At 35.4% G+C, this 13,131-nt stretch overlaps 1 protein-coding gene across 1 annotated transcript; it reads left to right on the plus strand.

The window, feature by feature from the left end:
* Window positions 1-5,982: 5,982 nt before the first annotated feature.
* Window positions 5,983-9,429, plus strand: LOC126692876 (gamma-tubulin complex component 3). Its single transcript, XM_050388676.1, has 3 exons — window positions 5,983-8,499; window positions 8,609-9,064; window positions 9,169-9,429. The coding sequence occupies exons 1-2, from the start codon at window positions 6,257-6,259 to the stop codon at window positions 8,901-8,903; spliced, it is 2,538 nt and encodes an 845-aa protein (XP_050244633.1). The 5' UTR covers window positions 5,983-6,256; the 3' UTR covers window positions 8,904-9,064; window positions 9,169-9,429.
* Window positions 9,430-13,131: the final 3,702 nt, after the last annotated feature.

Genomic DNA, 13,131 nt, shown 5'->3' on the forward strand with positions numbered 1-13,131 from the left:
ATCCTCCCACTAATTTCTCATCCTCTCACTTTTTCACTCCTACAACCAAACAAACCCTAAAGGTTGTGGCTTCTGTCTTACCATACACCCACATGTTATTAAAACATGGCGAGTATTGTTCCTCATAGTATTTAAACTACACATTGTATTAGCATTTTAGTTTTGTGATCGAATTTGTGCTCTTGTGCCCCCCTTCTTAAGAGTAGGGGGACTGTCATCACTTTCTTTTTTCATTTAAATAAAGAGCGTGTGTTCTCAAAAAAAAAAAAAAAAAGAGAGAGAGAGAAAGCGTGTGTGTATACATATATTGGAAACATTAAGAAGTGCAATTTGAACTACAAACTCTTAGTATATATTCTTTGTTTTTAAGTATGATCTCTTTTGATAAAATTTGACATAGGGTAAATGATGGTATCTCTATTCTTAGGAGGTATATGGTGCATCCATTGGCAGCTCCACATGCAAGTTAAAGTGGTCACAAGACCACTTTGACTTGTAAAAAAATTTATATATACACTTGGAAAAAAAATATTATATGCTAAACTAACTTATTGTAACTACCTTAATAAAAATGTTGAACACCCTAATTTGAGAATTACAAAAATTTGGATTCAACAATAATAAGAACATTTACAATATTTTCACAATAATTTCATAACAATTTTTTTTTTTTTGAAAATCAATTTCACAACAAATTAAATGTGGTAAGCTGTTACTATTTCTAATTTGGGCCCAATACTAATATTATTATTTTATCCACCAATAACATCTTTTTTGCATAAGATTTATTGTAAAATTTTTGTAGATATAGCATTATTCCAAAATTAGTTCTGCCCCCAAGCATAATATTTAGTCCCTTTTAAAAAAAGGCTTAAATAACAACAATAAATATTAGCCCAAATAACAACAAACATAAACCAAACAAAAACATAACAAGACCAAACAATAACAAGTCAACAAATTATTCAATAAAAAGCTATTACAAAACAAAAGGATAAAAATCACTAATCATTCAAATTTGTAGTTTGTTCAACTTATTCAATAAAAATAATTTCTAATTTGATTTTTTCTTAAAAAATGGTATTGAGAAAAATGTTGTGGTTGTGAATTATCCTTGATGGTGACAACCGTTATACTCTTTTTGGTTTTGCAGTCACAATAATATTACTCTCCTTAGTGACTCGACTCGCAGTTATACCAAATATTTAAGTTATTGCTTTATAGATTCTAAAAAAAAAAAAAAAAAGTTATTGCATTATTAAATTTTGTATAATTTAAAATTTTTAGTGACCACCCTACAAAAATTCCTAAATCTACCACTAGGCGTATCAAGCATATGTAACTTCCCTTGTAACTTGTAAGGGAAACCTTATCCTTGCTACACTATACTTTTTTCTCTATTCTTAAAATAGAGAAGGCCTAAAGACACCATTAAACCTTGTTTCGCCCTGGAGGACGAAGTCTTTTGCACGGACACATCTGATTACAAGTTTAAAACTAGTTAAAAGTCATAAAGAGTTGCATTGCCCCCTTTTCCTAGTGTAATCTAATAGAGTACAAAATGTGCAATTAAATTGAATTACACTGTTGGAGTAGCCCTGTGCACATATCAAATTTCTTAAAAATTTTTAGTTTTTAGCAACTCAGAAAGGCATTTTATCTATTTTAACAACTCATTTTACAATATACCAAGGCTGTGTTTGGTTGCTGTAAAACGTTTTCCGGAAAATACATATTTTCCGGAAATGCTAATTTCCGGAAAAGGAAAATGTTTCCATGGTGTTTGGTTGCACTTCAAAAAATTTTCCGGAAAATATTTTCTGGTGTTTGGAAAAGAAGAAGGAAAACACAAATTCAGAAAAACACAAGCCACAACCCAGGAAAAAATCATCCACGACGACAAATTCAGTCCGACGACCGCGCCGTCAATCGCGATCTCGCCTTCTTCGCGAGATCGCGATCCAGGGCGCGATCGCGATTCAAGATCGCGATCTCGCGAAGCACTGCGCCGATCGCAATCGACGCGGCGAGATCGCGATCTCGCGAAGCACGGCATGATCGCGATCGACGCGGCGAGATCGCGATCGACGCTTAGCAATCGGCGGCGCGGACTGGAGCTCGACTGGGTTCGCCGGCAATCATCAGACTGGACTGGAGCTCGCCTTCCTCACGCGCGCTCGCTCTCTCCCTTTTTCCGGAATTCATTTGAAGTGAATATAGGAACGGAAATTCATTTCCGTGGTCAAAGCCTTTTTTTTTTTCAGTCAACAGATTTCAATTTCCGGAAAATAGAATTTTCCGGACCAACCAAACACACCTATTTTCCGGAAAATCATTTCCGGAATCATTTTGAAGTCGATTCAAACGCAACCCAAATATCAAAGGTTCCATTTTTACATTCATCGCAATAAAATAATATAAACAACTTATTAAAATAAAATAAAACTTTCCCACAAAAATTAGCCACTATAGCCGCGCGTGTTGCCTTGAATAAAAAATTGGTTTTTGTTTTGACTTTAAGCTATAGAGAACTGCTATCTGTAACTCAAATTCAAAATTTTTTAAGTTTGCCTTCTTTGCTGTAAAACATGTTTTCCAAGTATTGGTAGCTAAATTGACTTTTTAGTCAATTTAGAACCCTTATTGCGGATGCTCTAAAGGTTGTGGCTTCTGTCTTACCATACACCCATACTAGTGTTAATTTGGGACCATACAAATTGTTGCTTTATCATAGTTAGGAGCCTTTATCAAACCACATAAACTGCAAAAACCATCCGTAAAATGGTATAACCGCACTGCATCGCATCGCATAGTGCAGTGCAGTTTGCGGTTTTATAATAAGAAAACCGCACAAATCGCATTGCACAGCACCCTCTTTATATAGTAATATATTTATTAATTTTTAATATTAAATATATTATTAATAGTTTAATAACCCTAATTAAAAAAAAATAGCTCATAAAAAAAAAAAAGTTTGATAACTCTATCAGGTGTTAACTAGAAAAACCAACCCAAAATAAAGAAAAACTAGCTGAATAATTTAAAACTTGGCCCAAAAGAAAGGGAACAATTAGTTTTGGGCTAGGTAGGAAAAGCCCAAAATTTGAAAAATACACAGACTTCAAACCGCATCTTATACATAATACCGCAAAAATGAGGTGCGGTGCAGTTATGGTTTTAGTTAAACTCTAAACCACACCACATCGCACATGTGGCCGCAAAAATAAGGTGCGGCGCAGTTATGGTTTTAGTTAAACCGCACCGCAAAATGTGGTACTAAAAATGACCCAAAAACCGCACCGCACCGCATTGCACACACCCCTAATATAACAATTATAAATCTAGTTTGTAAATCTCTATATACCAGTTGCTAATCTTTGTGATTTGCATTGTATTAGTTTTGTATCTGAAATTGACATATAGATGTAATTATATATAAGATTGACAATGTTTGGCACAACTCCTGAACATGACACACTTATTTGCAAGGTAGCGTATAGTGTAAATGGGTTCATGTCAAAACAGGTCGACTTGCTTTGATATGATTAATAATTGGATTAATTCCATAATGATATGCTTAACCCGCAATCAATCTGAAATGAGCTAGTTCATTATTTGTGTGAAGACAGGTTGATCAATTTTGACACACTCATTTAACCTGGATAAATAAATGTCATTTTATCCAACATGAATTTGAATATTTAATATAAAATTGAGTGATTAAAAGAATTTTAATGATCGTGTAGATATTCTTCATTGAAACTCTAAAATTCCTAACATTTTTACCAGATGTTGCTTTCACACTTGCTTGTTGCTCGTGAAATGAATCAATTTAAGTGTTGCAAGCCTCGTGAACTTTGCTGTAAGGTTTCCTTTTGTTTAATGCACGTTTTCTCTGGTATCAAAAAAACAGAAGAAGTGTTGCAAGCCTTTTTGTTAATCGCTGCAACTCTTTGGTGGTCTTATGGGTTGTGTACTAGTGTCTATATAACAACTTGTTATCTTTTCGAGGTTGGTCTTGATCCCTCTTTCCGAAACCATAAATATGAGAAATTACATGATAAGACCCTAGAGACAAACTTAGAAGGTTAAGCTTCATATGATACCTCCTCAATACATCAAACGTATTCTCCAAATGGCTGTGTTGCTCAGTCTTCTAACTCTTAACTAAGATCCCCTATTCTTGGGGTGGTTTCTCAAAAAAAAAAAAACTCTTAACTAAGATATCGTGTACTTGTTAGACTTCTATATTCTTCCCAATCATAGTTATCAAAACTGAACCGAGTATAAAAAATAAAAATAGTGGGACTTTTTTTTTTGATAACTATGATTGGGACTTGTGACGAGCAAACGAAATCAAAATAATATAGAAATTATGGAATCTGAAATTCAAATCCTGTGCAATTATTGTTGCGTGCGATTACTATGTTGGTGTGGGATGTAAAAGTTTAAAAGTAAAAAAAAAAAAAAAAAAAAAAAAAAGGTAAAAAGTTGAAAAGTTAAATTTATTTTCTAATCCAAAGATTAAGATTAAAAGTGGATTTTTTTTTTGGTTAACTTTTAATCTCAGTCATCAATAAATCTGGATCCAAAATTAATATTTACCCAGACATTACTATTATTATTTTTTAATGAACAGACATTACTACTGACTAACTCAACCACTTCCATTTGATAATTGATATCATGTAATCAAGTTTCAAAATTATGATTATAAATTGGATAAAAAGAATAATATTGATAATTGCTTATATTATTCTTTTTTCTTTTTTTTTTGAGAAGATGCTTATATTATTCAATGTGAAAGAAATTATATACGTTGTTTTCACACTTATCAACTTTATCAACCAAATCTTATCGTAAAATATTGCTCTTCTTTACAAGGAAAGAAAATGAGGTTCCAACTCTTCCCCCCTTGTTAATTGTTATAACTTATAACCATCAAGCCATATCAAAAAAGAATTCAAGTTCTCAACCACCCATGATCCGGTTTATTGGATTCCCTTGCCATTCTATCCAAAATCTTCCTTTCCATGGTGGCTTATACCGTCGTGTGTGTGTGTGTGTTTTGAAATGGGTACCATCAAATCATATTAAAAAAAGAATTCAAGTGCTCAACCACCAATGGTTCGGTTTATTGGATTCCTTTGCCATTCTACCCAAAATATTCCTCCCCATGGTGGCTTATACTATCGTATGTGTGTGTTTTGAAAGAGGTAGATATTGCGGGAGGAGGAGGAGGAGATATGAAGTTTGAATAACAGATATGAGGAATCACAAAAGATGTTATTATCATTAGACTATTAATATAGTATCTATCCTATGCATCTATGTATTTAGTTTTAATTTTTTAGATAAGTAGATAGTGAGGGAGAGGGAAGATGGGGTTCAAATCATTTACCAAAAAACATAAAAAAAAGCATTATGAAGGATGCTATTACACATGAAAGTTAAGTACTATTTACTTTGTTACATATCCAATAAAAAATGATTTTTTCCCTAAATATATAGTTCGACAATTATGATAGTTATTAATAGGCATTTATAATGATTGTGTTTGTATATATAACCACAATAACACTCCCCTTTTTTTAACTATTGGTGGGAAAAAAAAAATTTTAAATAGATGAAGAATGTGTAAATTTGGTATTTTTAGCACAACACTGAAGTTTTTGGAGAAGAAAAGGTTAAGGGATATTACCGCAACTGCAACAACATAAAAAGTTCAAGGGTCTTAATACATTTTATTTTTAAAATAAATTTTAGATTGATTTTCTACTTATTAATATTCATATTATAAATTAAAGTTTTCCTTCATACAATAATTTGAAATAATAAGAAACATTAATAATGCTTTAGTTATGAAATAATAAGAAAATGGTTTTTATATATTCAATTTTTTTTCTTTAAAATATCCTTGAAAATGCTCAACTTGCCAATTGATAATCATGTCGTATAGAGTATAGAGTAAAAGAGACCTGGTCGTTGGAATATCAATTTCAATTGCAACAGCAGCTGCACCTGAATGTTGTGCTCACACTCACCAGACTCATAGCAAAAGCAGTGTGTAGTGTTAAGTGTACCCTTCAATCTTTATCAACAAAAATCCCCAATTTCAAAAAGTACTCTCTCATTTCCGCGCCCACATAAAATAAACACAAGAGGCAGAAAGTAAAAACCCTTCTCACTCGCTCACAAGATTTGAAAAAAAAAAACGAAAAAATTTCGCCATTTCCTTGAAAACCCATTTGCAGCAATGGAAGAAGAAGACCATCAAAAAGTGTCAGATCTGATAAAAGAGCTAGTCCTTCGCTTACTTTCCCAAAACCCCACCTCCGATTCCCAACCCATTGACCCAAACTCCACCGATTTCGCCAACTCTCTTCGCTACGCATTTCGCATTCTCTCCAGCCGAATGACACCTTCCATTGCTCCTGACGCCGCCGCCATTGCTGAGTCCATCAAGCGCCGTCTCGCCACTCAAGGTAAGTCCTCTGAAGCCCTCACCTTCGCTGACCTTTACTCCAAATTCGCTTCAAAGACTGGACCTGGTAGTGTTAATAACAAATGGGCTGTCCTTTATTTGCTCAAAATCATTGCCCATGATAAGAATTCCGCGAGAACCCAGTTGTTGGATTCTTCGGTTTTATTGCCTAATTTGTCTGATTCGAGGGTTTCAAGTAGAAAACAAAACGGTTGGGAAAATGGGGTTTTGTTGGTTTCTAAAGACCCCGAAAATCGGCGTGAAATTGCGTTTAGGGAGTTTGTGAACTTCGTTAAAGAAGAGAATGAGGTTCGTGAAGAGGTTTTGGTGAGGGATGTGTTGTATGCTTGTCAAGGGATTGATGGGAAGTATGTGAAATTTGATAAAACTGCTGATGGGTATGTTTTGTCTGATTTAGTTAAGGCTCCTAGAGCAACCCGGATTATGGTCCGGAAGCTTTGTGAATTGGGTTGGTTGTTTAGGAAGGTTAAAGGGTATATTTCGGAGAGTATGGATCGGTTTCCAGCTGAGGATGTGGGAACTGTAGGGCAGGCCTTTTGTGCCGCATTGCAAGATGAGCTTTCGGATTACTATAAGTTGTTGGCAGTGCTCGAAGCACAGTCGATGAATCCTATTCCATTGGTTTCTGAGAAGGTGAGCTCTGAGAATTATCTCTCGTTGAGGAGGTTGTCGGTATGGTTTGCTGAGCCGATGGTGAAAATGAGGTTGATGGCTGTTTTGGTTGACAAGTGTAGGGTTTTGAGGGGTGGGGCAATGGCTGGGGCTATTCATTTGCATGCCCAGCATGGTGATCCGCTGGTTCACGAGTTCATGAGGCGTTTGCTCCGGCGGGTTTGTTCTCCGCTTTTTGAGATGGTGAGGAGTTGGGTTTTGGAAGGGGAGTTGGAGGATATTTTTGCTGAATTTTTTGTTGTGGGTCAGCCGGTGAAAGCGGAGTCTCTTTGGAGAGATGGTTACAGGCTCCATGCTGGGATGCTCCCATCTTTTATTTCACAATCTCTTGCTCAGCGCATTTTAAGGACTGGTAAGTCAATCAATTTTCTTCGTGTTTGTTGTGAGGATCGTGGTTGGGCTGATACTGCAACAGAAGCTGCTGCTGCTGCTGGGACCACAACAAGAAGAGGGAGCTTGGGATATGGTGAAACCGATGCCCTTGAGTCTTTGGTTGATGAAGCAGCAAAGAGGATTGATAAGCATTTGTTGGATGTTATGCACGTACAGTATAAGTTCAAAGAACATTGTCTTGCAATCAAGCGGTATTTACTGCTTGGACAAGGTGATTTTGTTCAGTATCTAATGGATATTGTTGGACCAGAACTTTCAGAGCCTGCTAACACCATTAGCACTTTTAAATTAGCTGGGTTGCTTGAAACTGCAATTCGGTCTTCAAATGCTCAATATGATGACCCAGACATATTGGATAGGTTGAGAGTTAAGATGATGCCACACGGAACTGGAGATAGAGGCTGGGATGTATTCTCATTGGAATATGATGCAAGAGTTCCACTAGATACTGTGTTTACAGAGTCTGTTATGGCAAGGTACTTAAAAATTTTCAATTTTCTGTGGAAGCTTAGGCGGGTGGAGCATGGGCTTATTGGTGCATGGAAGACGATGAAACCAAATTGTATTACTTCTCATTCTTTTACTAAGCTGCAACAGGCAGTTAAGTTGCAGTTGCTTTCAACATTGAGGCGATGTCAGGTTCTTTGGGTTGACATGAATCATTTTGTAACAAACTTGCAGTATTATATTATGTTTGAAGTCTTGGAGGTGTCATGGTCGAATTTTTTGAGTGAAATGGAAGTAGCAAAGGATCTTGACGATCTACTTGCTGCACACGAGAAGTACCTACATTCAATTGTAGAGAAATCCCTCCTTGGAGAACGTTCCCAGACCCTTTGCAAGTCACTCTTTGTCTTGTTTGATCTTATATTGCGCTTCCGAAGTCATGCTGATCGGTTATATGAAGGGATTCATGAGTTGCAAGCAAGGTATTGATCTTTCTGTATCATTGTTGTTATATTTGTAGACAAAATGATTAATAACTAAAGAATTTCATTTGATTAAGCTGGTATAAGTTGGATCACATCTTTTTTGCAGAACTATGGAATCCTCTTTGCCCTCTCGAGACAAGAGCAAATCACGGAGGCAATTAGGTGATAAATCTTCAGACCCTGGGTCCTGGATAGGTGAGGGCAGGAAGGCCCTAACACAACGTGCTGGTGAATTTCTTCGCAATATGGGACTAGATTTGGATGCAATAGCGAAGGAATATTCATCACTGCTTGAGGGCTTCATTTCTCAGTTACCTGTGCAGCAACATGTTGATCTAAAGTTCCTCCTGTTCCGGCTTGACTTCACCGAATTTTATACCCGGTCGGGTCCTAGTTTATAGGAAAAAATTTGATGCATTTGAGTTCAAGGAAAGTTTCTACTGTCAAGGCATTAATAATGTGCTTCAATTTGCTAACGACTCCCAGCCATATCACTGAACAATTATGCAGGGGCTGGCTGACATCAGGATGTACCAGTTTGTATATAATTTCTTGAACTTAGGTATGGAAACACTTAGCTCCTTTTTATTATGTAATTGTGTGTGTGACTGTGCGGTTTAAAAATATTTGTTGGGGGTTCTGATACAGGTATATCTTACTTTTCAGATGGTGTTGCTTTTCTCTGATGGCTTGTGTGGAGGTTTAAATTGACTTGAAGGTAGTTTGCTAATATTAGACCAGAGTGTGAAATGTGGTAGTGTTCACGTTTTGTATCTGATATCTGAATGATTTTCTCTTGGTATTTTCTTGCGGCTTTTGTAAGCGTTCCATCCTGAGCTTGTATATTTGTACCATAATTTTTCTATTGGTTGAATGATAAGCGATGTCTGCTATCTAATGTTTCACATGTTCATTTCTTCTATTCAATTACTTTTTCTTCTTGTTCCTATTGTTATGCTGTGTAGGGGTATTCATTTACTAGTAGATTTTGTCAGTCAAGGACTTGCTAGTTAAGTTCTGTGCATTTTTATGTGTGAATCCATGAGTCTTGGAGAAGAAATAACATTTTATTAGGTAGAGTATTTTCTGGATTTATTAAGGATGGAAATGGGGCAGGTTTTCTGGATTTATTAAGCCTGCTCCTACCCCCACCCTATGAGAGAGAGAGAGAGATTGCATGACATAGGATAGATTTGGAAGTCTATCTAAATGTGTATATGTGTATGTGATGGGTTTAGGGTTAGGAGAATTTGTTGATTGAGGGTTTAGAGTTGTTGAAGAAAGTGTTAGGTCTCAAACTGGACTAGAGTTTGATAAGATGGGGGAAAAGGCAAGAATACTATTTCTTGATGCTGACAAGTTGCTAGAAAATTTTGGATAGCAATGGTGTTTAGGAATAAAGGAGTGGTTGGATGAGTTATTTGGTGGCCATTTAGGAGAGAAAGTACGTGGGGTTTTAAGCTTTTGATTGGTAAGGGAATGGTTTGATTTAGGGTTATAAGAAAGAAGGAATGGAGATAATTTTATGATGTTCATGGACTACTCAAATGGTACCGTGAGAAAGTGAAGAAAAAAAAGAAAAAACGAAAAAGAAAAAAGAAATAGAGAGGAGAAAGTTCACATTAGGGACTAGATCTTTCTTGTACTAGAAGTATTAGGACCAGGGGTGTATAGGTCATCAATATCACTGACCAAAGCCGATGTCACCAAGCTGCACTGCCTACTTTAGGCAGTCACTGACATCATTTAAAACTATTTAAATTTACTCCAATTGGACTTCACACATTTGACCCAATAAAATAAATCTTAAGTGGACTAAATTCTGAAATAGCAACAAATGAATCTTTCATATGGTGTAAGCCCTAGAGAAAGAGACTGAAAATGGTGGTTGGTGGTGGTGTGCATTGAGAGGGGGGAGGGGGGGGGGGGGGTGGCAGCAATCTGAAAAATAAGGAATGGAGAATAAGAGTTGAGTTTGATTCTTTTAAAATTATATAATGAAAAGATTAAATATATATTTTTAGAATTAGTATCAAGATACACCTAGTCAATTTGTGTTACTCTTCTTAATATAACATCATTTAATAATTTTTTGTTGGATTAATATTTTATAAATCCTACTGTTGGATTATATGTTCTCTGTTCTTAACTCACATTTAATTTTGTGTTAGTCAGGTGTTATTTGCATTTTGATCCATAGACTGATGTTGTGTATGTTATTTTAAAGTTGAAAAAACTTTTTAACTTTAAATTATGGTCATTCATCTCAAATCATCTTGATATTTTGTGCATTTTATCTATTTGAGTTAATAGGTAAAATATATTACTACCTTGAGTTTATTACATTTTGTCAATTCTATGTTATGAATCTTTTTGTTAGAAGTTATTATACATTATATTTGAAAAAATGTGTGGTTTACATTAATTAGGCATGCTTTTGTGATTTACACCTAGACTCTAGGAGGTCTATGCGCTAAATTGCACTTGATTCTTTCACCAATACCAATTTAATTATATTTCATTAGCAGGCAATCACATGACCTTAAAATATGGGATTGTTACATATATTGCCCCTCAACTTTGATGTGAAGTGTTAAAATATTCCACCCAGACATTTAGTATATTTTTTAAGTAATCATACCATTGGCTCTGAAGGTTTGGTTTGTCAAAAAGGGGTTAATTGTTCAAATTAAAAGTCCATGGACAGTCCAAATATTAGATTTGTCAAAACTTCTTGAAATATACTATCTGGACATTTAGTATATTTTTCAGCAATCTTACCATTGGCTTTGGAGAGGAAGTAGGTGATCTATCTCTATGCAGGATAGTTAGAAACGCTTTTAAGGGGTGGCTTTCTCTAGACCAGGTAGACCAAAATGTGTCTCCAGTGAACCTAACTCTCTTTTTGACTAATGCATGAGATGTGTGAATCTAGCAATTAATTCTTTCGTCATTAATTATCTTCTTGTAATGGTCCCAAATCTTTTGACCATCCTGCATTATGTTGGAGCATACCTCTCTCACTAGACATGAAGTGGGAGACTGGCTTTTTGGGTATCAATAAGATTCATTGTTATGCTCGGTTGGTTAATAAATTTGCATGGTTTATTCATGCCCAGTTAAAGACCAGCTTCTCTATGCTGTATGAAAACAGGCTCTACTATATCTTCAGTTTGTTCCACAGAGAACACTTTTAGTTTTCACTTTTCAGTTCATTTTAAAATTCTTAGATACTCATCTGATCTGCTTGTATTTCATACCAGCTAGAAGTACAGTCCATTTAAGCTTTGGTTAATTTGCTCTATAACCCGACTATTACTTATTCTCTAAATATTGATACACTGGAATTCAGATTACTTTCGTTTCTTTCTTTTAAAGAAACAAATGTAGTAGTGACTTACGGTTTTACTTTTATTTGGACATATGTTTGATTATGTAGCTTAGTCTGGGCATGCATGGAGTTATCCAAAAAGAGCTTAGGATTGATCTGCTGCCACTACTTATCATTGTTGTATAGAAACCTTAACATTAAAAAAAAAAAGAAAAAAAAAGAGGCTAAAGTGCAAAACAAACTCTTGAAGTTTGGGGATATTTGGATTTTGCATTGTACTTCAATTGGGTAGCACCTCCTAGTGTTTTTCAAGACGTCTAGGGTTCATATCCCATCTCTTCGTTGTAATTATCAAATTATCAACAACGAAAAAAGCAATCTCACATTGCTAAAATCTTTTTTTTTTTAATAGAAAGTTCAGAAATTCCATTAATAGATAATGACTTACATCACAGGGATTACATCATCAACCAATACAGAAGAAAACTTTAAAGGCAACTTCTCTAATCACACGGTGAAATCAGAATAAGCATCAGCAGATAAAGCCAAACTCTGGTACCCTATTTCCAGAACTAGCAACCAAACTAAATTGGGAATCTTCCAAAGAAGACATTAATTAAAATCAGAAGTTCTTCCACCAGGTGTGCAATAAAGGGCAAAAGAATTGCAACTATGCTGCATTAGTCTGTAAAAGCCAGCTTCATCACACTCCATGATGCAATTATGAATGCCAACATCCCTAGTAAACCGGATAGCATTGCTCCAGTCAAATACGATTCAAGTTTGGAATTAAATCAGGGTCTCCTTGAACAACAGCCCCACCATAACTTGACCAGCTGAGTCCCTTAATAATAACACCCAAACCAGAAATTCATATTGTGAAAATTGTGAAACACCAGTTCAACTCACTAAAATCTGAACCATTGCATTCTGAGATCACGTGGTTATGATTTAGCTGTACAAGAAAAGTGGGCACTACAGAAATTTAGTGGATGGGTGACTGATTCCTCAGTACTTGCCTTTCTTCATTCTGTGATGGTTTCTCATACTGTGACCAATCCATTTGTAAAAATTACCCATCTTCAACTAAATTGTTCACCAAAGTTCTTGCAAGATGGGTGTTGAAGTTAGGCAGTTTATCTAAAACAAAAACTGTCATGCTTACGGTCCTAGATGAATAATTAACTAATAGAGAAAAAATGTAGTTGGAACTTGGAACATAAACTTGCAAGAGCTGGTGCTGGATTGTGCTAATTGAATAACTTGAGTGAGTGATATGGTTTATATGAAAAACGAGA

The sequence above is a fragment of the Quercus robur genome, chromosome 7 (assembly GCF_932294415.1).
Source record: "Quercus robur chromosome 7, dhQueRobu3.1, whole genome shotgun sequence".
Classification (NCBI taxonomy): Eukaryota; Viridiplantae; Streptophyta; class Magnoliopsida; order Fagales; family Fagaceae; genus Quercus; species Quercus robur.